The sequence below is a fragment of the Delphinapterus leucas genome, chromosome 11 (assembly GCF_059928025.1).
Source record: "Delphinapterus leucas isolate spDelLeu-1000000601 "Yukka" chromosome 11, BTC_Dleu_Yukka2, whole genome shotgun sequence".
NCBI lineage: Eukaryota > Metazoa > Chordata > Mammalia > Artiodactyla > Monodontidae > Delphinapterus > Delphinapterus leucas.
The window spans coordinates 38,074,643-38,100,806 of record NC_143139.1 but is presented as its reverse complement, the minus strand read 5'-3'; the positions used below and the strand labels follow the sequence as shown (position 1 = coordinate 38,100,806).

Below are 26,164 nucleotides of genomic sequence, written 5' to 3'. Positions count from 1 at the left end.
ACAACAACAACAAAAAACCTCCCCATGGTAACCAGGGTAGAGGAGAGAGAGGTAGCCTGCACTTTTCTGCCTCATGTCTCTTTCCTGGAGGCTCTCTAACGCATCCCAGAAAGGGACGTGTGATTTAGAAACTGGCTTAAGACTTGTCCTCTGGGTGGGGATGGGGGGATGGTAAGTAAAGGGGCAAGAGAAGGAGGGGCACAGTCCAGCTTCCTGGTTGTAGGACTCACCTGCTGTCTTTCTCTCTGCCTAGACTTCGGGGGCAGGGAGTTCTGGTGTGTGTAGAAAGCCATGTGCTGGGTAATGTGGGGACAGGCAGAGGCAGGAGGAGATACCCTTTGTGCTCAAACCTCCTGGAACTCAGTGATTAGGTCAAAAAGAAAAAGAAAACTCACAAACAAATACATAAATGATGCACATGATAGACATGAGCAAACAAGGGCCTGATTTCAGTCCAGAAATAACTATGGGAGTCCTGGGGTGGGGGTGTCAGGAGGGGGCATTGTGAGGCTAAAGGAGAAAAAAAGCAGGGGAGAGGCTGGGAGTCTGAAGCAACCAAGCCATTTTTCTGGAGGCTGTGGGCAAGGAGAGGGATTCAATTAGGAAGGGGGGGGGGCGGTGCTGGGAAAAACACACCTGAGGTGGAAGAACATGTGTCTTTCAGAGTCAGTATGGGGATTCATAGGGAAAAAAGGTATATTGGGGGTGTCCAGCTGGGGGATGGTCCTTGAAGACCATGAACATCTGTTCCAATTTAACAAATAACTCAGAGGGAGCCTGAATTCTGTGCAAGGTACTCAGCAAGACACTACAAGGAATGCACCCATGACTAAGGCCATAGCTGGGCTCAGGGGATGTCCACTCTTGAACATTCTTGGGAAGGAGGAGAGAGTTGAGACAAGTATACAGTGGGTGACGGTCAAAGTACAGGGAAAGATTGACAAGGTGCTGGAGTGGGGTCCTTCGAGGGAAGGAAAGAATCTCTCTGGCTATGGGAATCAGGGAAAGATTCCTGGAGAAGGTGATATAGACATTGAGGATTGGACAGATTTCAGCAGGAGGAGGAAGGGGCTGGGAGGGAATGCGCTGAGCCAAAGTAGGGGAGTGGGAAAGCATGAGGACACGATGGGGAGCAGCCAGTAGCCCAGTATGGCTGAAAGAATAACAGTAATCATAGCAACTAACATCAGTGAGCACTAAGTACCAGGAGGCACTGCGCAGAACAACAGAAGGGGTGGGAGGAGAGAGAGAGGCGTGTAGCGCGGTGCCATGTTGTAGGAGACCTTGGATGCCAGGAAAGGGGTCTGTGAGGATAAGTGAACAAGCGCAGAGGGGTTGGACCTGCCTGCTGAGTGAGCGCTGGGACCAGGAAAAGGCCTGAAGTAGGAAGCAGGAGCAACAGGTGGTGAGGCCGGAGCCAGTCTGGCGGGAGCAAGGAGTCTATGGTCATATTGGACCTTGGCACGGCCAAGCCCCCCTAGGCCACTGGGACTCTTGCTTCTAATTTGTCATGGCTCCGCCGCTGGCTCAGCCTCAATTTCTTCTTCTTCTTCTGCAGAATCCTGGGACTCTGGCTTTCCAGGACCGAGGGAGGCAGGATGGGGACGGAGGGAAGCTGCGCTCTGCCTTCTAGCAGCGAGGCCCCCAGCGCAGGAGAGCCCAGCGTTTCCGTTGCAGACCTCTCCCCTTCCCGGGAGCCGCTGTGTCTCTGACCCAGCAGATTGCCAAAGGCGACAGGACTGATAGACTAGGCCGGGAAGCACAATGGCGAGGTCCTCAGCCCCTGACCCCTGACTCTGACCTTCTGGTCCCGCTAAAAGGGAGGGGGGGGGCAGGGAGGGCTGCTGCGTAAAGCCAGCCCGGAGCTGAGTTTATTAGCTGAGGGAGGGCTGGAGGCGGCTGCATTCCGACTCACAGACTGGAACATTTCTGTGATCCGCTGTAATGCACTGGGAGACACTGGGCACATTGCTGAAGTTTGACTCATAGGGACCGGGAGGGGGAAAGTAGGGGGGAGGGTGGTGGGGGGAGAGGAATGGGAGGAAGAGAGGAAGAGGAGAGGAGGGAAGGAAATCCCTTGAGAAATTTCTTTAAAAAAAGAGAACTTTCAAAATCCGCACCGCCCCCACCCCCCTTTTTCTTTTAATAGGAACAGGCTGGACCCTTCGATTCCCCTCAGCTGGCGAGGTCGGGGCGGGGGGGGGGAGGAGGTGGCAGAGGGGGAGGGCTGGGCAGTGATTCAAATCAGATCCTGGAACTTTCCTCAGGCAAGTCGTGCTTGGGGCGGGGGGCGGGGGTGTCTATCTGGGACTCCTCGCCGGGACCGGGGGCTCCACGCGTGTCCCGCCGTCCCCCTGTGTAACTGTTGGCTGGTGGGCCGTACGTATGTGTGCTTGTGAGCGCGGGGGTCCTCCCCCGCAGAGTGTCTGTGTGAACGAGTCTGCCCCGGGTAAACATGGATGTGTGCTCGCGTACGTGGTGTCTGCGAGGGTGCGTGCGCTCAGGTATCTGAGTTTCCGGGAATTGTGCGCGGGTCGCTGCGCCGCGCGGCGGCCGGGGCTGGGCGGCAGCGCGGCATCAGCGGGCGGGTCGGGGCCGCGTCCCACGTTCCGGGTTCGGCGCTGCCTCCCCGCGAGCCGGCCGCGCGGGGTGTCCGCCGCCCGCCAGCCCGGGCGCCGCGCCGTGTCTGCGAGGTGGTGTGTCCCCGGGCCGCGAGCGCCGGCCCCCTCCCTCCCCTCCCCCTTGGCCCGCTCTCAGACTCAGATAAAGCATTTCCTTCCATTGTCATCCTACCCGGCCGGCCGGGCTGCCAGGGCCCTCCCCCTCCCGGCCCCCTCCCTTCCTCTCGCCGTCTCACAGTCGCTCCGCAGCCTCCGGCGACCGGGGGGATGTGAGGCCGGCGCCCCAGCCCCCCGCCCCGCCATGAGCCCCCCGCTCTGAGGGCCCCGGCCCCTGGATGCACAGCCCCGGCGCTGGTGAGTACTGGGCTGTCGCCCCCCGCCCGCCCCGCCCTGCGCGCGGCACCCAGCGCCGCCCGCCCGGGCTCGGGCTCCGGCTCGGGCTCCGGCTCGGGCTCCGGGCGGCCCCGCGGGCCCGGCCCGGCGTGCGCCCCCCCCGCCCGTCTCCGCGGGGCTCTGGCAGGCTCCCGGCCCGGGCTGGTTCCGGGGCCGGAGGGTTCGGGCCTCCAGCGGGGCGCCCACATCCGCCAGCCGCGGGGCAGCGACAGGCCCGAGGGAGGGAGTTGGAGGCCCCGGGCCGCCGGTGCGCGGGCCCGGCGTCTCATCACCCCCGTTTGCGGGGAGAACGGACCGGGGGACCCGGGAGTGAGGGACGGCTGCCGCGGCCCCGGGAGGGGGCGGTGCTCCGGAGCGGAAGGTTGGGAAGCGCAGGGCAAAGGGCAGGACCCATTGAGTTGGGGCCGGGCTCTTAGCCCCGGACATCAGCGCCCCCATCCCGCGAATCCCGGCCGGACCGTACTCCGACCCCTCCGCTGGGAAGACTGTGATCCCTGGGAGGGAGGGTCTCTGACAGCGAGGTTTCTCTCAGCACCGCCCCCGCCCCCCACCTTTGCTCACCCGTCAGGGTGAAGAGACACCTGTGCCCGAGTGAGCTGCGGAGGTGCTGGAGGGGCGCGGGAAGATGGTGACCGCAGGCTGTGTAGTGAGTGGTGGGGGACAGGATGTGTGCCCCCCAAGCCTGCGGTCTCTTGGTCCTGGGGAGTAAGAGCAGGCAGCAAATCTGGCAGCTGGGCTGGGCCCTGACGCCCAGAGTTTCTAGGCCTGTGGGCTGAGAGAGAGAGAGAGAGAGAGAACGACCTCTGGGGCTTGCAGGCCGCCCAACTCCCCCTACCCCCATTTCCTTCCCTCCCGCTGCCCAGGTTACCCATTCGGATCTGACCTTGCCAGCCACTGGTGCTCCTCCCACCAAGTCCAGGTCCTTCCCCGTCCCTGCTGGCTGTCCTGCATACCCCAGAGGCCTCCCCCTGCATCTGGCACTGGCTGTCTTGCTGCTGCCCATCCCTTCCCACACCCTCACGCAACATCTGCTTGAGGCCCAGCTCTGCCTGCCAGTTTCAGTGGCGCTGCTGGGCACCCAGCCTCTGGACTTACCAGCCTGTTCCCTGGACTTGCACCCGGATCCATGGGAACCTTCCGAAGACCCCTGCCCAGCCACTGGGCTGAAAGAAAAGAGAGTGTGTCTCACTCTCCTACCTCCTAATGGGCCACCTTGGTGGCCCATTTCTCCCCCATAGCACCCACAGGCCAGGTCCTCCAAGTGGTTTAGGCTGCCACACACTCCTGTCCTCATACCAGCCCTCTTGGAAGCTCCTTCTCCAGCCTCTGCTACACATCTCTTAGCTCCTCCTTGCTCAGCATCTCAACCTCCCTACTCTGCTCTCTGTTCCCTCTACCCACCTGAATTAATAAGTTTCCTCCTCTGTGGAGTCACTTCTGGGGAAACTAAGGCACAAAGCAGTCTTGCTGTGTCCTTCCCAGTGAACCTGGACTGGAACCAGGTCCTGGACCTGCTGGGACTCCTCCCCTGCCTTTAGTGCCCTGATGGTTCTCATCCCTGGCTTGGCCAGGCTCAGAGGCAGGCTCAGAGCTGCTTCTTGGTATAACATCTGGAGTGGCCCCGGGAAGTGTTCTCCCAAGGTCTCTGTGTTCCTTAGCTTGAGCCCAGGGGTGGGTGTCTCTCTGGCCACCAAGTCTTAAGCTGTGATCCTGAGGCTGAGAAGGTTGCATTCAGGTCTTGCACTGACTATTCCAAGAATCTAAACTGGTCGCTCCGCTTTTATGCTGGAGCTCAGTTTCCCCATCAGTAAAATGACCACAGAGGAGGAGATGGATCGGTGGGGGCTATTATGCCCACCATTTCCTTCAGGAATAATGGACCCCAGCTTTCATCCTGGTCTGGGAATGAGAGTTGGAACTTTCTCTTTGTCCATCCTCTCCTCAATTCGGATATGAAGCCCTTGGAAGTGAGAAACGCATGTGTGATGGGCACACGAGTGGGGACCCTCCTGTAGCTGCAGGCGTCCTTGCCCAAGGCCAAAGCCTGCGTAATCCCTGGCATCTCTTTGTCTTCCTTCTCCTGACCTTTCATTTTAAGAGCTAGTAATTTTGAAGTTGGCAGGGGTCTGAGAGAAGATGAGCTAATGCAAGGCCCAGGGTCACCCAGCCAGGGAATGGCAGGCTGAGCAGGGCTGGGACCAGACCTTCTAACTCTGCCCATGCACATTTCTCCTGGCCTTCTCCTCCCCTGGCCTGGCTCAGGTCCTGCCCATGCCCCCTTCACGCCTCGGCCCTGACCTGTCCTCAGTCGGCGTTGAGACTGGGGCCTGTAGTGGGGTGTGGGGTATTGCTGGAAACAGGGCCGGGGTAAGGCGTGGGAGCTGGCCTCTGTCCTCCCCAAGGCTCTGGGACTGTGCGTTTATGTGTTGGATTTGTTCACTAGATGGGGCACTTCCTCTGGGGCAGGAAGCTTTGATTTCCTGTGGTGGGGATGCTGGTAGGATTAGAAGCGGGGGACTCAGCTCTGGGCCATCCCTGATGTTGTTGTTTGGAACCAAAAGGGGCAGAGTTTCTGCATAAGGCTGCTTTCCCTCACCCAGGGGAGGCAGGAAGGAGAGCATTGGTGAGGAGGCCTAGGCTAAGGCCAGAGTAGGAGGCCAGAGGAGGAGGCCAAGAAGGCAATGAGACTGGGGGGTGGGCAACACAGCAGGAAGCCTGGTCAGCAGGTGACCCTACCGGGTATTGTGTTTCCCTGTGATATTTCCCCCCGTTTCTGTGGCAACCTTCCCTGGGGGACCCAGGCTTTCGAGCTGCAGGAAAGTGCCCCCAGACAGCCCTTTCCTTAGAGGTCTGAGTATTAGGAGGAGTCCCTCAATCTGGCCACCTCCTTTGCCATTTTGGCCGCCTCGGCCCAGGGCTTGGGAATCTAGGCAAGTGGGCTGAGTGAGCACTGGGGGTCGGAGTGGGGGGCTGGGCTGGGTGGAGGCCCTTTTGCACCTCCCTGGGGGGGACGGGAAAGAGAGGGCCTGCTGGACTTTGGGGAGGGCTCTGTGCCTCCCCTCATCCCATCTCCCTACTGTCCTCCAGCAGCTCTCCCCCTTCGAAGGGGGAGCTGGACAGCATGCTGCCTGGGGCAAGGGGTGGGGGGTGGCAGAGGCGGGAGGGATGTTTTCATCAGCGGAGTATAGCTCCTTTGGTCCTGGACCAGTTCCCAGAGGCAAAATAAATTCAGGATAGTGTCTGTTTAGTGTGGGTCAACATGTGATGGGTGTGTGTGCACACCGGGTATGTGGTGGTGGGCCTGCATGTGTGCCCCTGGGCTGTGTATGTAGAGGTGGTGATCCACGTGGTGGCTCTCTGTTGGGTGTCTGGGGAACACGCACACGTGTAGTGCAGATGTGTGTCGTCTGTAGAGTTGTGCACCTTTGCAATTCATGGCTCTGCGTGGGGTATGTGGACACGTTTTGGGGGGATGTATGCCTGTGCAGGAGTGGCTTTTTTTTTTTTTTTTTTTTGCGGTACGCGGGCCTCTCACTGTCGTGGCCTCTCCCGTTGCGGAGCACAGGCTCCGGACGCGCAGGCTCAGCGGCCATGGCTCACCAGCCCAGCCGCTCCGCGGCATGTGGGATCTTCCCGGACCGGGGCACGAACCCGTGTCCCCTGCATCGGCTGGCGGACTCTCAACCACTGCGCCACCAGGGGAGCCCAGGAGTGGCTTTTTTAATAGAAGTCCAGGTATTTGCTGGAAAGCATTTTCATCCCTCCTCAAATGCCGGTTCCCGGAGCATTTGCTTTAGAGTCACCTGGGAATGTATTAAAAATAAAGATCTTCAGGCCCCATTTCAGATAGACTCAGAGTCTGCAGGGGTTGGGCCTAGGAATCTGGAGTTTGACATGCGCTTCAATGAGCCGGTGCAAAGCCGTGTTTGAGGACCACCAATCTCTTCATATTTTCTTTTGAGGAAACTGAGACCCACAGAAGGTATGTGGTTTGTCCAAGGACACAGGGATATTAAGAGGAAGAACCAGGACAAAATTCAAGCCTGTCAAGACCAGTCCAGGACCCACCCGTGCGTCCCCTGCGTGTGCATTTGTGTACATGTCCATACTCAGCAAGATGCCGTGGACCAGATGGGACTCGTGCGGATGCTTTCTGGGCCTTGACCTTTTCCCTGGGGTCCCGGGCTTCCTGACCTTGCTCTTCCTGTTATATCCTGCTTCCTCCTCCCTGGGGAAATCCTGGAACTGTTGCTCGTCAATCCTAAAAGTGAGGTTGGCAACCAGAAGGCCCCCTTTACCGAGCCAGGCGTTCAGCTATTTAGGTACTCATTGGATGCTTACCGAGCCTTGCTGTGTGCCAGGTCCCAGGCACAGATACACAGTGAACACAGAGGCAGGGCATCTGCCCTCAGGGAACTTCCACTCTAGTGGAGGAGACAGTAAGACAAGTAGGCAAGTAAAGAAATGAGTATATACATCTAGTTACCCATTGCGATAAACCCTAAGAAGGAAATGAACCAGGTGCAGCAATAGAGAATAACAAGGTGGCACTTCCTTAGACAGGGCGGCCAGGGGAGGCCTGCTTGAGAAGTGACATCGATGCCTGCTCTCACCTCCCCAGACTAGAAGTGAGCCCTCAGAGCTTCTGAGCCATTCTTGGCAACCGCCTGGGTCCAGGTGAGAGACCTGGGCTGAGTGCTGGCAGAGGACTGGAGCCCAAACTCCAGCCTTTTGCCTGGCATGGAACAGCAGGGTCTCGGCTGCTCAAGCCATCCCCAGAGGCTGGCAGAAGGGGAGAGGAGGAGGGAGAGCTGGACAGGGCTGGACCCAGCCTGCTTCGGCGCTTGGGGGAGCAGCCTCTTCCCCGTCGTGCGGCCGAGTCCAGGGCCCTGTCGACATGTCGGGTGTTGGGAAGGCGGCAGCCTCTCTCAAGTGCCAGCCCATTCCTGACCCTCCCGCCTCACCTTCCTCCCATCTCGTTCCCTTCCTCCCCATCTCCCCACCCTACAACTCCAGTGCCAAGTCCCTCCTCTCTTGGTCTAGCCTGGCTGCCTCTGTGGCCACTGGGATTTATTTACCTGGCTCAGGAATCACTGGGGGTGGGGTGGGGTGTCAAGGCTTAGAGAGGAGCTGAGCCCTGGAAGAGAGGACACACCAGAAAGAAGGGTTGGGGCAGGGGCCAGCAAGGACAGGGCAAAGGGAGGGCCGAGGCTGGCCGAGCAGGGGGCCGGGGCAGGAGAGAGGGAGCAGAGGAGATCTTTGGCTGGGCGCTCCAGAGCTTCTCCTGGGCCCTTGGAATCTGCTCCTCAAACTGGGTGAGCCTCTGAGCGGGGGGGGCTTGGGAGGTGTTGGGTGGGGGCAGCAGATGACAGCTAGAAGGCAGTGCCCCCCCGGTCCCCCGGCAGCCCCACCTATTCACCCCCGTCTCAGGAGGTTCACTTTCACATCAGCGAGCAGCCTTGAGACCCTCTCACCTTCTCGTGGTAGCTTTTCCCTGGGGCCCCAGAGCTGGCGGCTGCAGGGTGGTCGGGCCCTTTGCTCAGAGAGCTGAATATCAGAGGAGCCCTCACGTGAGAGAAGAGGCCCCGTCTGGCCTCCTACCCTCCAACCCGCCGCCTGGAGTCTTTCAACCCTGGCCTCCTTTAGGCTGCTGGGTGCAGTCACCCCCTGGACTCCTGTGTCTCCCAGGCCTTCTGCCCAGGATGGGGAGGGGACACCCCATGAGGAGGGCCCTGGGCTAAACTCACCATTCCCACCCCTTCACCAGCCACTTCCTTTTTTCCCCATGTTGCCTGCAGGGATTGGAAACCCTGGTGGGCAGAGACCCTGGGCTTTCAGGGCGAGCCTGGTGCCCCGGAGGGAATGAGGGGGACCCCATCTCTCTTCGGGAGTCCAGCTCAGCTCTCTTGCACCCCGAGGAGGCCAGCTCTGGCTCCTGCAGCACCCCGCCGCCCCAGCCCTGGAAGTCCCATTCCTCCCTCCCCCGCTGCCAGGATGACAGGGAGAAGCGGGGCAGGCGGGGAGCCACAGGTTCGGAAAGCGTCGGGGTGGGGGAATTCGGCGACGGGCCGTAACTGTCTTGTTTTGCTCGCCCCACAAACCTGCACGGGCATCCGCTGCGCCCTCCTGGGCGTTCAGGTCGTGGAACTGCTCTCAGAATGACGGGCTGGTAGCACCCGGTTGGGGCAGGGGGTGGGGGTGGGGTGAAGGGGGGAGCCCCAGGCCAGGGGGAGCTGGAGGGTTAAAAATAGCAACAGCCGGGTTTCGGTTAGCAAATGTGGAGGCGGGGAGCTGGAGGCGGGGCAGGCGGCAGGCCGTGTTTGCCCGCAGCTCAGGGCTGTGTTTCCCCTGGGTCCCAGGAGTGAGTCACGGTGGAGTCGCAGATGAGGTGCTGGCACAGCACCCCACCCCCACCGGGCGAGGGGCTGGGCGCAGGCTTCATCTCCAGGGTGCTGGAGGCTGTGCATCTCCCTTCCAGGCCTTCAGAGCCATCTTGAGAGTTGGGCCAAGGAGATTGTGTGATAGAGGGGAAGAAGCTTGCCGTTCTCATACCGAAGACCTGGGTTTGAATCCCAGCTGAATGGCTATGGGACCTCGTGCAAGGCTGCCAAGGGCTCTGAGACTTGATTTCCTAGTCTTTCATGCGGGGATTTGCTCACATGCGCGTGTTAACTCTCTGTGGATTCTAACGCACCCTACAGGTGTGAATGGTCGCCCTCGACTCTCCCGTGCCCATTGCAAAGCTTGGCAGAAGGGCCTTCCGAGTGACGACACAGAGGGAGGAATGTGGCAGTGTCCCCGTTTCTCCTGCAAACCACTAAGTGTAACCTTGGGCACACGGCTCTCTGTGCCTCAGTTTCTCCATCTCTGTAATATGAAAATAATCATAGTTTCAAGCTCCTGGAGTTGTTCTCAAGATTAAAGTAAGTAAGGTTAGCACCGTGTCTGGTATGAAGTCAGTACACACAGAATATTATCACTGTTATTGATGTTATTGTTCATATTTTTGAAGGTCAGGGATAGGGAATGTTAAAGACATGAAGAACGGAAACTGGACTCGGCCCCAGTTCACAGGAAAAACCAGGCCAAATTCACTGTTCCAGATTCCTCCACCCATAAGGGCCTGGAACGGCAGGAGTCTATAGCCAGAAGTCACAGGGTGGACCCCTTCTCTCTTTCACTCCCCCACCCCTGGCCTCTCCCAGTGAGGCAGGATGCGGGGGAACCTGAGGGCCTCGCTGCCAGCTGGCACCAGGGAGGGTCTGGGATGGGACTGGCCCTGATGGCCCTGCTGTGGAGTAAGTACCTTGCCAGCATCTGTTGGGGTGACCTTTATTTTAGCCCCCTCCCTGGCAGCTTTTAAGGAGGAGCGTGAGGCAGAGGAGGGATGAGAAGGTCAGTGATGTCAGCAGTCTGTATTCCCAGCACAGTGGCCCTGGAAGAGGCAGCAGGCGTTTCTTTCAGGAAATGATCATTATTCAGCCTACAGGCATCCATTCAGTTAGTCCTGACTTTGTGCCCAGGCCTGTGCCAGGCCCTCTGTGTGATTTGGGAGAAGCAGCTCTGCTGAGCTGTAGATAATGTGGAACTCCAGAGGATATGGGCTCCAAGAATATAACACGTGGAATCAGTGAAAGCCCTATGTCCTAGTTCTCACGGGAACCAGAGGTCGCATCCTGACTTTGCCGCCCGTTGGCAGTGCCGTCTTGATATTGTGTGGGTGTACCTATACATATCAGTTCTATTTTATTATTACAGAGGCAGTTCCTGTGCATCGTAGACAATCAGACAACACAGAGGAGCAAAAATGAAAGAATAAGAACCATCCCAATCCCAGCAGTGGGAGATCACTGCCACAGTACCTCAGTGCACACCTTCCCATCTCCTGACATGCCTTTGTATATCGTGCTTCTTACCAAAACAAGACCATACCACGTATGCCATTTTTTTCAGTCAGTGATTTCCACCTTCCAGTGCAGTAAATTTTCATCTCATCGAATTCGCAGTTGGCTAGAAATTGTCCTTCACAGCTGGTTTGTCCAAATCTGTACCCAGGACTATGCATCTGGCTTTTGAATTCCCTGAAAGCTGTGTTAAGCACCCTGGCTGGATCTGTGGTCTGGAAAAACCCCAGCTGAGTGAGTCTTAAGGGCAGCCCTGGCCACAAAAGGGAATCGTGTCACCTGGAGAATCTACCCGACAGAGTTCTGCCATCTTCCAAAAATAACAGGGAAAATGAGTGGGATTCTGGGGCATAACTGGGATGGGGATCTGGTATTCACTGTCATGAATATTAATGTGGCATCCCTGTGAGTGCCAGCATTCATAGCTTGTTGCTATTCACGGACTCATATCCGTGATGCCCCAGGCCATGGAGCAGGCCGGGGTCTCGCTGTGGCCTCTGTCTCTCCCTGCCCCAGGTCCAAGGGTGCTGATGGCTGTTTGGTTATGTTCCTAGTTCCCAGGAGCCTGCCCTGAAGATGGGTGCTCCCTTTTGCACTTGTGGGCGCCTCTATCCTTGCCTGTGGCCTGCCCAGGTGTGTGAGGCCTGGGCAAGAGAGGGAGAGAGAAAAAGAGAGAGAGAGAGAGAGAGAGTGCACCCATTCCCTCCCTGGGGGATTCGGTTCACTCCCAAGTAGCCGCTCTGTGGGGGTCTTGCTCTGGTTATGCAACCTGCATTTTAGACAGGGCTTGACAGTTTCCAGAGGGCTTTCACACAGCATTGATGCTCCATGGCACCTGGGGGTTTGCTTGTTTAGTTATACCCTGCTGGGGGCAGCTTACAGGAAATGATAAAATGGTAATATGCACAGTTAAAAAGCAGGGAAAACGTAAGATGAAAAAGGAAGTGAGGATGGGGTCGGGGAGTGCCTCCTGGACATGAAAAAGCATGTGAGGGACACGGGCAGAGATGATTCAGTTTTTATTTTTGTTGTTGTTTTCTGGATGGAGTACCGGCACTGTGAGAACATGTGAGTCATGCCCAGGCCTTCAGATGTTGGGACCGCACTATGTCCTGTGTGATCCCTTGGTGGCCTTACCTCACCTCGGTGGGTGGGACTAGTTGTAAACACCAGTGTAGTGATTATAGCTTAGGTTCTGGAGTCCCAGAAGCCCCACTTACCACCTGTGTGACCTCGGCAAGTTTCTTAACCTCTCTGAGCCTCAGTTTCCTTCCTTTGTGACGTGAGGCTGGTAGCAGTATCGACCTCATAGGGTGGGTGTGAGGACCAAAGGAGACAGTACAAGTCAGACACTTAACACAGTAACCAGCACCCAGTAAGCATTCAGCACGTGGTTGTTGCTCATACTAATATTACTAGTTACTGCTAATAATAAAATAATAATGATGGACATTAATATCATAGCTTAAGCTTTTCCCTGGCAGTCTCGGGAGTGGGCTGAGTGGCCTCGTGGGTGGCAGAGGTGAGGGGAGCCAGGAAGGCACATCTGGGAGAGGCAGAACCGGTGGGAGGCAGAGGTGGGGTGCACAGGGAAGCAGGGTCTCCAGAAGCTGAGGGATCAGTGAGGGCGCGGGCATGAACAGGAGACCTCAGAGGGGAGAAAGGAGCGGCTCCGAGACAGCCCCGGGGCGGTGACTGTGCTTCCTGTTGGGGCAAGCGCTGGCCCTTGAGAAAGACTGGCTGGGGCTGGCGGGCGGCTAAGAGGGAGCAGCTGGTCTAAGTGGGGCACCAGGGGGTGGGGGAGGGGGAGAGACAAAGGCAGAAGCTGATAGAAACTCGACTCTGCTCCCCGTGTTACAGATGGGGGCCCCATCTTGACTGCTCGGGCTGTTTTGCTTATGATAGGAAAGATGGTGGTTAGACATCATGCTGAACTTCCTGTTTCAGGGATTGGTGCTCCTGGAACAGGGGAGTGAGGGTAAGTGGGAACTGGAGTTTTTGAGGCCTTTCGGGACCTGGGAAACCCTAGGGCAGGCTGGACCAGGGGGCTGGGCCTGGGACTGGAGGAACCTGTCTGCTCAGGGATGTTGCACACCCTGAGCCCCTGAGCAAGTGGCTCTGCCCTCCCTTTCCCACCTTCACAGAGGGCAGCCAGGGAAGACTGGGTGGTGGTCTGAGAGGCCCCGGGAGCGGGGGCGGGCCGGGCTTGGAGGGACTTCTGTTTTTCTTTGCCAGAGGGCAGTGAGGCTCTCCAGGGAGCGCCAGTCCCAGGAACTGCCGGCCCGCTCACAACTCAGAACGGCCCAGCTCCCCCTGCCATCTGTGAGGAGAGGCCACAAAATGGAATGGACTTGGGGCAGGGACAAGGAGCCAGGGAGGACGCTTTCCCACCCCCAGGGAGCGCAAGCTGCCGCTGCCATGGTTACGTCTGCTTCCTGTTTGATTCATCTCAAACAGCAGAAAGGGGGGTGCCAGCTCCCAGCTCAGGCCACCGGTGCGTGGGGCTGTTTACAACTGCCCCATGTGGGATTCCCAGAAAGAGACTCCAAACCGGACATCCTGCGGCTGCAAAATACCCAGGTGTCAAGAGCTAAAAATAGCTGCCCCAGGGCCCCAGGCGCGGGGAAAGGGGCATGCTGGCTGCGGAGGCGGAGGGCCGGCCTTGCGGCCCTCACGTCCAGCCTCCTGCCTGGCGCACAGCTGCTGAGCCTGCAGAGCGCCGGCCCCCTGCCTCGGCCTGACTGGAGGCCTTTGTCTGGGCAGGTCCACATCCCAGGCCGCTCACCTGGGAGCCGAGCCTCTGCCCGCCCCGCCCGCCCTCCCAGCGGAGCGTGCTTTGAGAAAGCCTCAGAGGGACTTGGGAGCAACTAAAGAAGGGACAGGGCAGGGCACCCGACCGCCTGGAAGATGAAGCCGGTGCTCTTCCAAGGTCGCCGGCTCCTGTCCCCACATACAGTACGAAATCATTTCTTAGAATCTGCACAGTCAACAGTTGCTATCTCTAAGTGATTTGGGGGGATTGTCTTCACGGGGGCCCAAAGGTGGAACAGGCAGCTTCTGCCCTCTAACCCGCAGCAGGGCTGGAGTTGGCCGCCGGTTCGGGTCTCGGGGGGGGGGGGGGGGGCTATGGGATGTTTTGATCGTTTCCTGTGCCCTGCCGGGTCCTGCATTTGCTGTCCACCCGCTGGCCTGTGGCAGTGGAAGTGCTGGGGAGCACAGTGGAGAGTATTGCTTGAGCACATGGATTCTGGAGCCCAGTTGCCTGGCTCGAGTCCCAGCTCAGCCACTCCCATGTTATGTGCCTTCAGACAAGTTATTTAATACTGCTGGGCCTCAGTTGACTAGTCTATATAATGGGGATAAAAACAGTAACCACCTCATAGGTTTGTCATGAGGGTTAGGCGAATTAGCAAACGTAGGGCACCTAGAACAACTCCCGGCACATAGTAAAGTATTAGTTTACAAAAGTTCAGATGGCGGAGAAAGAGAAGAGCCTGTGGTTGGGAGAGTCGGGATAAGAGATGGGACCGGGAATACATCTGGGAGACAGTGGACTGTGGCAGACGAGGGGAGGACACAGGTGGTACCAGACACTGAAATGCTTGTGCCAGAGGGAGGCTGCAGACTAGTTCGGGAGCAAGCAGTATGAATCACGACCATTGCGGGAGCACCCGCCATGTGCTCCCTGCTTCACACACAGCACTGCTCATCTCACACGACCTCTTCCCAGTCCCTGTTCTTTATCCTCTTATTTCAGAGGCATAGCCAAGGCTTGCCCAGGATGCAACGTGTCCCTGGCTCTCCCTGCCGGTCACTGAGGGAGTCAGAGTTTGAACCCAGGTCCATCTGACCTCAAAGCCAATGTCCTCTGTTCTGTGGACCCTCGCTTCTATCACTTAATGGGGCAGGAGTTTCCAGCCAGCGTGCAGTCCACTGGGCTCTGGATAAATCTGAGTAATAAGCAGCCTGGTGCCAAGATAATGAGCAATAGAATTAATAACCAGCAGAGAATTTCTGGAAGGGGAACACAAGAAACTGTTAAAAGGGGTTGAGTCTAGGGAAGTTCTAGGGAGTTGGATGAGTGAGAAACTTCTGGTTTCATACTTTCAGGGGCTCTTTGAATTACTTTAGTGTCTGCAAGTAGTACACTTTTCAATTAAAAAAAACAACACCTGTGGGCTGTACCTTAAACTCCTTAAAGTGAGAGCCGGGTTTTATTCACTTTTCCATCCCTTCAAGACCTGGACCAGGGCTTCCCCGGTGGCGCAGTGGTTGAGAGTCCGCCTGCCGATGCAGGGGACACGGGTTCGTGCCCCGGTCTGGGAAGATCCCACATGCCGCAGAGCGGCTGGGCCCGTGAGCCATGGCCGCTGAGCCTGCGTGTCCGGAGCCTGTGCTCCGCAACGGGAGAGGCCACAGCAGTGAGAGGCCCGCGTACCGCAAAAAAAAAAAAAAAAAAAGACCTGGACCAGTGACCTCACACAGAGGTACTTAGTACCTGCTTTTGGGATCCACTTCTTGGGTTTCCCCCTGCACTGGTCTGGTCTGGCCTGGCTGTACCACTGACCTGCTGGGTGATCATGACATAGCCCCTTGCCCTCTTTCTTTCCCTCCCTGGGAAGTGAGAGTGTTGGCCTGCACAATCTCTAAAGCCCCATCAGGTCCTAACGTACGCTGCACAGTCCTCACTCTTGTCGGAGAGTCAGGCAACCATGATGTTCTCTCTTCTGTTTGTTTATTCTTGGACCTTCCTGAAGCCATTTCACCCCCAGCTTTGTCTTCTTTGCCAGCCCCCCGCGAAGTCAAACTTCGTCTGCCCATGTCAGGGGAAGCAGACCCGAGCTGAGGAGGGCAGCGGGGTGGTGGAGGGAGTCCGCCCTGGACCCAGGGCTTGGCCTCTTGCTCCTGCCTGTTTTCCTCTGCCTGCAGGGCCTGGGTCTGCCTGCTTCTCCTTTTTCAGCTCCTCAGGAGACCAGGGAGAGGGACACAGCCTCGACAAAGACATCAGAGGCGTCAGGAGGGGGCTCGTGGGTGGCGTTGCTCCTGGGGAAGCCCTCCCCTGATGCAGGGCTGGCAGCAGCGGGAGAGCAGGCGGTCAGGCCAGGCTCGGGTTTCCAGTCGCATCTGCTGGGCAGGTGAGGGCCTGGGGCAACAGGGGAGGAGTGGGAGGCCAGCTTGTGCTTAGGGGACAGAAGAGTGGCATTTGTGTCTGTGCTGGAGGTTGCTGAGGGCCGGGGTGGACCCATTAGGGTGGGATTTCTGGGTAAGATCAGGTGTCTGGTTGGGGAAGGTGACTTGATAGGAACCGCAGCACGAGGTAAACTGCCTCTTCAGCCTGACCAGAGTTGCTTCCAAAGAAGGTAGAAATAGGGGAGTGGCCAGGATTCCAGAAATGAGAGCTCTCCACCCAGGTCCGGAGCTGTGTGGAGAAGGGTCTAGCCCTACGCAGTGTTTTCTGTCCCTCGGGTCCATTCACTCCTGATTTTATTTCAGTCTGACCCCAAATTAATGGTAACAGCGCTCTGAGAGGGGCTGATGAGAAGAGGGGTCCCCAGATTCATCCCCAAGCCTGGGATGCCGCTTTCTGCTTTCAGTTCAGCCACTGACTGGGTGCCTTTAGATACTCTCCTCTCTCTGGTACACAGGAGAGCTGTCCCCCAGATCTTATCTCTGTTGCTCTGGGCTCTTTTGAATCCAAAGGCTCTCAGTACAAACCTAGGGGGTTGGAGGAGAAGCAGAACTTTTTCAAGGCATTGGTTTTAGAAGCTGCCCCTGTCAGCAGTACACACACACACACACACACACACACACACACACACACACACACACAGCTTTTCTGAACAGAGTTTATATCATCATAGATCATCATCACAGAACATCCCTTTTGGGCCCCGTAACAAACACGACAGAGTTCAGGGCCATTAGCTTTTGTCCTATCCACAGGGTGCACGGTGTCCGGAATCCATGGTTACCAGGGGAGCTGGGCACAGAGAAGCTGGCTGTGCTCCCACGCGTGAGTGTTGCTGGCCAGCCCTCAGGCAGGGACCGAGGGAGCTAGGGGAGAATTCCCAGGAGGTAGGGACTGGAGGCCAAGGACTCCAGGCCAGACACGGTCTCCGGGACTGCACCCAGAAGTCCAGTTCAGAAACCTCTCTTGGAGGACCAGGTCCCGCAGAAGAAAGGGGAGGTCCTAAGAGAGTCCAGGGTAGGGGACTACCACATCCTGGGGAGGGGAGGCTGCCTCCCCTACTCCTGTTCCTTGAGGCTTACAAACCCTGAGAAATAGGCATGCCATGTGCTAGGCAGGGGGCCAGGGGAGCGTCATTGTGTTCAAGTCACCAGTTCCTAACAGAGCATGCCAGGTGCCCAGCAAGGTGTTAGGAGCAGATGGGCATGGCTTAGCCGTGGCACCGCAGAGACCTTGATTAACGGAGTGTCGAGGTGGTGGGTACAGAGTGGGTGCTGTGGATGGTGGGGGGGTGTGGTCAGGGTGAGCTTCATGAGGAGATGGCCTCGTGCTGGACTTCAAAGAACGGGCAGCATTTGAACAGGTGGAGCCGCATTTCCCTACCAAATGTCCTCATCCAAAACGTAGGCCACTAGTGTCTGAGGGCAGTTGGTGGGAGTCTCTCTGTGCCCAGAGTTGCCGCCTCCCCCAGAGGCTCCCGCCTGCAGGGAATTCTCCTTTTCCAGCTTCTGGAAGAGGACTGGGGCTGCCCCTTGGGCAGTAGTGCAACGCCCGTCAGTTGTCCTTCAGAAGATACCCCTTCTGCCCGAGGAGGGCTTCTACCACATCCCCCTCCAGGAGGCCTCCAGGCTCCAGGTTCCATCCCCTTGGCCCTGAGCTGGGACAGCAGGAGGGAAAGGTGGCCTCAGGACTCAGCTCTGTCTTTCCCCACCCCAGCCAGTCCCTGGGATCCCCGGGCCTCTCGGCTGCCGACAGCACCGGCCCTACCGTGGGGTTCCATGGGTTCTGAACGGAATGGAGGGCCCTGGGCTGAGCCTAGGAGCCTGGGAGAGGTGACCATTTCCAGAAGGAAAGACTTCTTTTTGAGGTCATCCATGAAAAAGGCTGAGTGGTTCTCTTTTCGGGGGGCACAGAGGCTGCAGGACCCAGGATGGGGCAGGAGGAGGAAAGGGGTTCCTACCGTGGGGCCCTCGAGCTATGCATTCCAGACCCGCCACTTCACAGCTCCCACCAGATCTGACTTGACCTCCAGGCCACGACCCGGTCCCTCCCGCACTGTGGAAGCCTCAGAGGGGGCCGCAGCTCCCCTTCCAGGCCTGCTCTCCCTTTCTCCCCATCTCCCTCCTGGCATCCTTAGTGCAGTCTTAGCAGCCGTGCTCTCCCACCTCACCTCCCAGCCCTCTTCTCCCCCTTCGGGCTAGGGGAGCCTGGTTTGGCTGCCCAAGGAAGATTGTATCTGAGCACATCAGGGAGGGCTGAGGGCACCGTTGCGTAAACCAGGGCCTCCTGAGTTTCTTGCTGTGGACTGAGCTCCGGCGGAGAAAGATACCTGAGCCGCTTGAAAGATCAGATGAGGAAGATGGAGCTGGGGATCGCTCTCAGGCGGCACGGGAGTCCGAGGAAAGGAATGGGGTGGGGTCTTGTCTTTTCCCTTAGCTTCTGGTGGAGGTGCCCTCGGGCTGGAGTGGGGCCTCCTGGACCAGCAGGTGGCCTGCCTGGCTTGGCCCTCTCTCTTCCTCCTCCCCTGCCCCTCCTGGCAGCCGCCTCACTCCATCTCTCTTCTCTCTACAGATGGGACCCAGGTGAGCCCGGGTGCCCACTGCCCCAGTCCCCCTGGCACAGGTAAGAGTGGGCCTGAGGGAGAGTGTGGTGGGGAGTGGAAGATGCGCTGGAAAGGACAGAAGCGGGGCGAGGAGCTCAGGGGTGGTTCAGAACGGTGGCTGGCTGATTGGCCAGAGAGTTGGGAGGTTGGGGTTCTGGGGGAGGGGGCGAAGTTGGGGTTTTGTGGGGAAGGGGTAAGAGGGGGGATAAGAGAGGCAACTCTGGATCCACGTTGGCCCCAGAGCTGGGAAGCACAACAGGAAAAAGAAAGGTAGGATGCTCTCCTTGTCCATGCTGGTGCAGTGAAACAGGAAGGCAAGTAGGAAGCTAATACTTATGCTCGGACCCCTGCCTCGGGGGCTCTGGGCAAGGCGTCACGTTCTCATTTGTAGGCTCTGCAGTCCTCACACCAGCCCTGCGGGGTGGGAAGATGCCTCGTGCTGCTCGGGCGGGAGGGAGAGGACCCCTCTCCGTGGGCCTCTCACCATTCCTTGCCCCCGCTGCTGTTAGGCCGTGCTGGGCGAGGAGGGTTTAGGACGTGCCCATGGGGCGGGGGCAGGGGCTGGACCGGACGAGGGCCTGTTGGGTGCAAGGTGCACACCTGACACCCAAACTACGGCAGGGAGAAAGGAAGGCCGCTATCCTCTTTGATTCAGTCCTAGCCATCAAAAGCTTACAGGCAGGTGGGGAGACAAGATACACAAGTAAAAAGGGAAATAATAGTCGAATGCGATACGTGACCAGTTCCAAAGGAGGGGGTAGCTGATTAAGGAGTTTGTCCATCCATTCAAGAAACAGTAAGTTCACCACCTACTGTTACGTAGTTCTCCTAGTTGTGTAATTTTCTAAAAACTTAGAAATTGGAAAAAGAAACATTAATGAACCCCACCTCTGTTCCAGGGCACCGAGGATATAGAGATTTATTCATCGAATCAAACAGTATTTACTGAGTGCCTGTCGCTTGCTAGGTACTATTCTAGGTGATGGGATAGTGAGCAGTAGGCAAAACCAAGTCCCTGCCCTTGGAGCTTAATTCAGATTTGGTACCTGCCTGGGCGGTGCTTTCAGGGCACAGAGCAGCCAGTGTGATGGAAATCCAGAAGAGGGCTTGACCCAGCAGGGCACTGGGCTGGGTCCAGGAAAGAGGGAAGACTCCAGCTGGGCTTGGAAGTCAGGGTAGGATCTGGAAAAGTAGACTCAAGGGAGGAGGACGGCACCAGCAGGGGGACGTTGTGAGCTAAAGCTCAGAGGTACGTGGGCTGTGACTGGACGGGAGCAGACGGCTGAGGCGGAGGGTCCGTGTTCAGATGTGGGAGGCAAAGCTGACAGAAGCCGGCTTAGCATCAGACCGTGGAGACCCCCAAATGCTGAGTCACCCTGAGAGGCGTTGCCAGGGTTGCAGGCAGAGCCCCTCCCATGTTCCCAGCAGCCTTCTGCTCTGGAGGCCGAGGCATTGCTGGGGGAGAGGGAGGGGGCTGCTCCCAGTCTGTATGGCTGAAGTCTGGGTGGCCTGGCCTGGGTGCCCTGAGGGCCCTCTTGCATCACCAGGGGAGTCACCCCGGAAAGCCAGGACACCTGACGTGGAAAGACTGAGACCTTTCCTGGGGCGGGAGTGCAATGGCATCAGAGGCCCAGACGGAACCAGAATGAGAATTTGGGGTCCCTGGGTGGACACATGAACAAGAGGTGGGAACATCAAAGCAGTGCATTGCCTGCTCTTGGCCATATCGGGTGCCCAGACACCTGCTCCGGTCTCTTGACATCCAGAGAGTCGTGAGGGCATCTCCCTCCTCTGCTCCTCTCTTGTGTCCACCTCACGGTCAGAGAATGTGAGAACAGACACCGCTGAGTGACCACCTACTGCAAGCCCCTCTGCCTTTGCCCAGTGAGAGACCCCTCTGGGGGTGGGGCAGGGGAGGTGACTTCCTGGAAGTCAATGGGAAGACGGAGACGGAGCAGTGGCCTCAGCAGGACGGAACCCGAGCTCACTGTGCCCCGAGCTGGGTGGCCTTGGCCAGGTCCCTTCACCTGCGCCTCAGTTTCCTCACGTGGGAATAGTAATAACTACCTCCCAGGGCCTACAGGGGTGATGAGGTAGAAGGGTTTGCAGCGATTGTGCACGTGTGCTATGGATGTTAAGATAACGGTTGAGTCGGGCCCAGATGCCGCATTTCCTGACTCCCCAGCTGGTCTTTGCCACAGTCCTCCTCAGTCCTTCCAGTCCTTCCAGTCCTCCCGGCTCAGGCCCAGAGGACGGCCTGTGGCTGCCCCCATCGGGGAGGCCCAGCGTTGGATGAGCTGAAGGAGGCCTCTCCGGAAAGGCTTCCCCGCTTGCGTGCCCTGTCTGAGGGCACCTGCTCCCAGCCCCCCCTGCTTCCCCTTCTCCAGGATAACTGTCCACCTCTGAGCGCCTCAGAATGTCTCTGGCTGCTGAGCCCGGCCTGGCCCAGCAGGCGGTGCGGGCATAGGACCTGGTCGGACAGCTAGTTATAAATAGCCCCTGCATCCACAGCCTTGGCAGGGTGCTCCTGGCATGGGTGCAGGGGACACTCGAGAAGAGGCAGCTGAGGCTGCTGAGGCCCAGAGCTGGCCTGAGGGTACCTGGGCGCAGGCTCCACGGGCATGTGGGCTGTGCAGGCCCAGGGTGCAGGCCAGGGCTGGCTGTGGCTTTGAGGCACCTCTCCTTTATCCTGTGGCCTAGGATAGAGTAGGGAGGATGGCAACGGAGAGGGCCTGGGACGCCCTTTGGGGTTGGAGGCTGAACAAAGGGGACTGCCTGTCCGATCGCTGTGTCCGAGCGCAGCTCATCAGAGGGCAGCTGGGCCCAATCCTCCTTCCAGGGTGGGAAGAAGGGAAGGAGAGGCCAGGGCCCAGAATGTATCACTAAAGGGCCCTCAGCCCCTCTCTAAATCCCTACAGCCCCCAATCCTGGCCTGGAGAGGCAGCGTATTTCGTGGAAAACTCTATGCTTGGAGTCAGAAAGCTCAACCCACACAGCACCAGCGATAGACTGTGTAGTTTATATGACCTCCTTTCTCATGGGTGAAACAGGCTTGAAAATAACTACCGTGCAGGACTGTGGGGAGGATGCAGTGCGGAAGAGGTCCCTGGAGGGTGTTTTACCATCGTCAGGTGAATCTGAAGGAGGCTGATGAGGTAACCGTGCACCTGCAGAGCTTTCCGGCCGACCCTGCCCTCTCTGTGTGCTCAGGCTGCCCCAGGCCCTGCGCAGACACGCCAGGCCCTCAGCCCCAGCCCATGGACCTGCGGGTGGGCCAGCGGCCCCCGGTGGAGCCCCCGCCGGAGCCCACGCTGCTGGCCCTGCAGCACCCCCAGCGCCTGCACCACCACCTCTTCCTGGCTGGCCTGCAGACCCAGCGCTCGGCGGAGACCATGAGGGTAAAGATAGAGCTCCCCACGCACGCAGCAGCCTCGAGCTCAGACCCGGCACCCCTCCCTCCCTTCAGCCTCCCCAGACCCTCGTCTCCGTCTCCAACTCCTCGCCCCTCCCTGGGCGGCCGGCCCTCCCCACAGCTCTCAATGGACACACCGTTGCCCGAGTTGCAGGTGGGGCAGCAGGAGCAGGAGCTGCGGCAGCTTCTCAATAAGGACAAGAGCAAGCGCAGTAAGCATGGAGGCCTCCCCAGCCGGTGTCCACGGCCTCCTTCGTGGGCACGGGAGGTGGGAGTGCCGGCCTGGGTCCCCCTCTGCTTGCTGGGCGCTGCCGGCGAATGTGGGTGGGGGTGAAGGCGGACCCGTAGGCTTCACGGAAGAGGTGGGGCCTCAGGCTTGGCTCTTGCCTGAGGGGTCCCTGGGATGCCTCGTCCTGGGGGCGTGGTCAGGGCAACGGGCAGAGAATGTTCCAGGGAGGCCACCAGTCCACCCACCCCCAGCCCACTGATGATTTCTGCCCCTGCAGGTGCCGTAGCCAGCAGTGTGGTCAAGCAGAAGCTGGCAGAGGTGATTCTGAAGAAACAGCAGGCAGCCTTAGAGAGGACGGTCCATCCCAATAGCCCCAGCGTTCCCTACAGGTAACTTCCTCTCCCACCTGCCCCCTCGTGTCCCTGCCGCGCCCCTCCTCCCTGGATGTCAACCTGTGAGCACACGTACACTCGCCCCCTCTTCCTCCCAGCTGCCCATCACCTGATCCCCACCCCTCACTTCTAATCATAAGGCCTCCCCCAAACCCCTCTCCCAACTGATACCTGCTCTCTTGTCCTTTAATTATCGCTCCTCCCCCGCCTGTCGCACACACTCTCACACACACACCGCGCTAGCTTTCTTTTCTCTTTATATCTTCCTGTAATCACAAAAACATCCTGATTCCTAGAACAGGATCCTGCCATTGTGTCTGGCCCTTATCCAAGCCCCGGACCCTGGCTCCTATGCCTAGGTCCGAGGGCGGCATCACCAGTGGGCTGCAGGTAGGATGGGTGGCCCAATGCTGCCACCTGGAGATGGCCGGTATTCCTGCCGGCGAGGCACTTCCTGACCCTGCGGGCTGCTGCCTTCCTTAGCAGGTCCCAAAGGGTGGAATGAGATGGCTGTCAGGCCTCTGGGTATGCCTGCCCCTCTGAAGCAGCCTTGGCACTCACTCCACAGAACTCTTGAGCCCTTGGAGACGGAAGGAGCTGCCCGTTCCATGCTCAGCAGCTTCCTGCCTCCTGTACCCAGCCTGCCCAGCGACCCCCCAGAACACTTCCCTCTGCGTAAGACAGGTGCGTGGGACAGGCCGGCAGGGACCTCCAGGGGAAAGGAAGGACCTTGGATGAGGGTCAGGGAGGGGGGCCTGGCTGGGCAGGGGACAGTCTGCACCCGGTGGCTTTCTCTCTGGCACTGCCTTCTCTGGCCTCTCTCAGAGAGGACTGGGAGGGAGGGCGTAGGCCAGAGACCGGGGTGGGGGGTGTGGGGGGGTGTGGGCCTAGTAACGCCGGTGTTCCCACAGTCTCTGAGCCCAACCTGAAGCTGCGCTACAAGCCCAAAAAGTCCCTGGAGCGGAGGAAGAACCCGCTGCTGCGGAAGGAGAGCGCCCCGCCCAGCCTCCGGCGGCGGCCGGCAGAGACCCTCGGCGGTGAGGCCCGGCGCGGTGGGCGGGTGGCAGGCCCGGTCCCTTTGGGTCAGGCCCCACCCAGACAAGGGATGCCCGCCTCAGGGCTGCCATGGGTATCTGTCGGGGGGTGTCCTACACACTCGCCAGGGCGCAAGTTGGGGCAGAACCCCCGCCTCCTTGCTCTGTTGGCTAAGCTGCCGCCTGACCAGAAGAAGGGGCACGCTAAACAAATTAGTGTCCAAACGCACTGGAGACTGCTGGCGGCCTCCCTTCTGCCCGCCCTGCTGGGAAGAAAGCAGGAAGCAGAGCCCGCCCACTGGGGAAGGGGTTTGTTCCTGGCCCCGCCTCCTGGCCCCGCCTCCTGGCCCCTGACTGCGCGTCCCCCTCTCCCCAACCCTCAGACTCCTCCCCCAGTAGTAGCAGCACGCCGGCGTCAGGGTGCAGCTCCCCCAATGACAGCGAGCACGGCCCCAACCCGGTCCTGGGCTCCGAGGTAAGGCGTTGCCAGGCTGGGCTCTCGGGGGCAGTTCTGAGGCTCCTCTCAGCAGGCGGCCCGACCAGGCTGGGGCCGCAGGGTCTGGGCAGCCCCCACCGGAGCCTCCTGGGGGTTCTGGGGAAGGCGTGCCCAGGGGTGGAGGTCTGGGACCGGTGACCCCTGCCCTGCTCCCATGGCAGGCGCTCTTGGGCCAGCGGCTGCGGCTGCAGGAGACCTCTCTGGCTCCGTTCGCCTTGCTGCCCACAATCACGCTGGGGCTGCCCGCCCCTGCCAGGGTGAGTGGCTGAGGTGCCCTCCCCCACCCCAAGCGCCCGACATCTCTCTCTCCCTTCTTCTACACCCCACCTGATGGCCTTCACCGTCTCCCTGCTGGGATCTTCTCCCCTGTGATGCTCCCCACCTCTCCTCCAGGCTGATGGTGACCGCAGGACCCATGCGACTCTGGGCCCTCGGGGACCAGTCCTGGCGAGTCCCCATGCTCCCCTCTTCCTGCCCCATGGCCTGGAGCCCGAGGCTGGAGGCCCCCTGCCTTCTCGCCTGCAGCCCATTCTCCTCCTGGATCCTTCGGTCTCTCACGCCCCCCTGCTGACTGGTGAGTCCCAGCTTCTACAGGAGAGGGGCTGGATCCCTGCACCCTGCTGAAGGCCAAGCGTGGGCAGGGTCCCTTCCTCCTGGCTCGCCCCCTCCCCCTTCCCCGCCCCACCCTTGCTTCCTCCTGCTCCTCCCTGTGGTTCCCTCCTTATGCCCCCCACCCCGTTCTTTCCAGTGCCCGGGCTTGGGCCCCTGCCCTTCCACTTTGCCCAGTCCTTACTGACCACCGAGCGGCCCTCCGGGTCAGGCCTCCACCGGCCGCTGAGCCGGACCCGCTCAGAGCCCCTGCCCCCAAGCGCCACTGCCCCCCCACTGCTGGGCCCCCTGCAGCCCCGCCTGGAGCGGCTCAAACCTCATGTGCAGCTGATCAAGGTGAGTGGAACTGGGTAGGGGAGGTGGTGAGGGGTTGCTAAACTGGGCCCCTGGGGGCTGAAAGAAGGGAGACTTAGGAGGGGCAGAGATCTGGAGGGTCAGAGGGAGGACGTGTGGCTCCTGGGGGCCCAGCATGTCTCTCAGCTAGCATCTCCCTTCCCCAGAGGCCAGCCAAGCCGAGTGAGAAGCCCCGACTGCAGCAGATACCCTCGGCTGAGGACCTCGAGACAGATGGCGGGGGAGTGGGGCCACTGGGGGATGACGGCTTGGAACACAGGGAGTCCAGCCATGGGCAGCATGAGGCCCGAGGCCCTGTTCCTCTCCAGCAGCACCAGCAGGTATGGTAGTGCCCAGGTGCCCCTCGGTGGAAGGCATAGTCAGGAGACTCTGGGGCCTGGTAAAGATGGAAGGGAGGGAGATGGGATATCAGCGCAGGGGACAGCTCTGGGACACACAGTTCCTCTGCCAAATCCACAGCAAGTTACAGACAGACAGACAGACACATGCACACATACACGTGCCGCACCCTCCGGCAGCCTTCCCATCTCAGGGTGAAGCTGTGTCCCTCGTCCAGCAGCGAGACTGGCCTTTCACAGAGCCCCACACATTCCTGCCCTAGGACTTCTCCCCTGTGAGCGCTTGTACTGTTTCCAGGAAGGTGCTAGGGCAGGAGGTGTGGCAGAGATGGGCTCAGCCCTTCAACTGTGCAAGTCAAGCCGTGGGGTATTGGTTTGCTGGAGCTGTTGTAACAAGTGCTGCAAACTGGGTGGCTTAAACGACAGGGCTTATTTTCCCACAGTTCTGGAGGCTAGAGGTCTGAAATCAAGGTGTTGGCAGGGTTGTTCCCTCTGAGGGCTGTGAGGGAAGGAGCCGTCCCAGGCCTCTCTCCTTGGCTTGTAGACGGCCACCTTCTCCCTGGGTCTGCACATCCTCTTTCTTCTTGTCCAC

At 59.2% G+C, this 26,164-nt stretch overlaps 1 protein-coding gene across 9 annotated transcripts in view; it reads left to right on the top strand.

The window, feature by feature from the left end:
* Window positions 1-2,854: 2,854 nt before the first annotated feature.
* The window catches only part of HDAC7 (histone deacetylase 7), a 35,362-nt gene continuing 12,052 nt past the window's right edge, over window positions 2,855-26,164 (top strand). The window contains exons 1-13 of one of the 9 annotated variants that reach the window (XM_089920596.1): window positions 14,033-16,053; window positions 18,678-18,728; window positions 21,759-21,839; window positions 21,919-22,106; window positions 22,242-22,332; window positions 22,627-22,738; window positions 23,310-23,425; window positions 23,653-23,778; window positions 24,159-24,250; window positions 24,433-24,528; window positions 24,665-24,845; window positions 25,020-25,216; window positions 25,381-25,554. In XM_089920596.1, the coding sequence (XP_089776722.1) occupies window positions 15,981-16,053; window positions 18,678-18,728; window positions 21,759-21,839; window positions 21,919-22,106; window positions 22,242-22,332; window positions 22,627-22,738; window positions 23,310-23,425; window positions 23,653-23,778; window positions 24,159-24,250; window positions 24,433-24,528; window positions 24,665-24,845; window positions 25,020-25,216; window positions 25,381-25,554 (1,578 nt within the window). In that variant the 5' untranslated portion in view covers window positions 14,033-15,980. Of the gene's footprint in view, window positions 2,976-12,733; window positions 12,897-14,029; window positions 16,054-18,677; window positions 18,729-21,758; window positions 21,840-21,918; window positions 22,333-22,626; window positions 22,739-23,309; window positions 23,426-23,652; window positions 23,779-24,158; window positions 24,251-24,432; window positions 24,529-24,664; window positions 24,846-25,019; window positions 25,217-25,380; window positions 25,555-26,164 lie in introns of those variants that run through there. The other 8 variants (XM_089920597.1, XM_022572356.3, XM_089920598.1 and 5 more) reach the window with 8 other exon arrangements.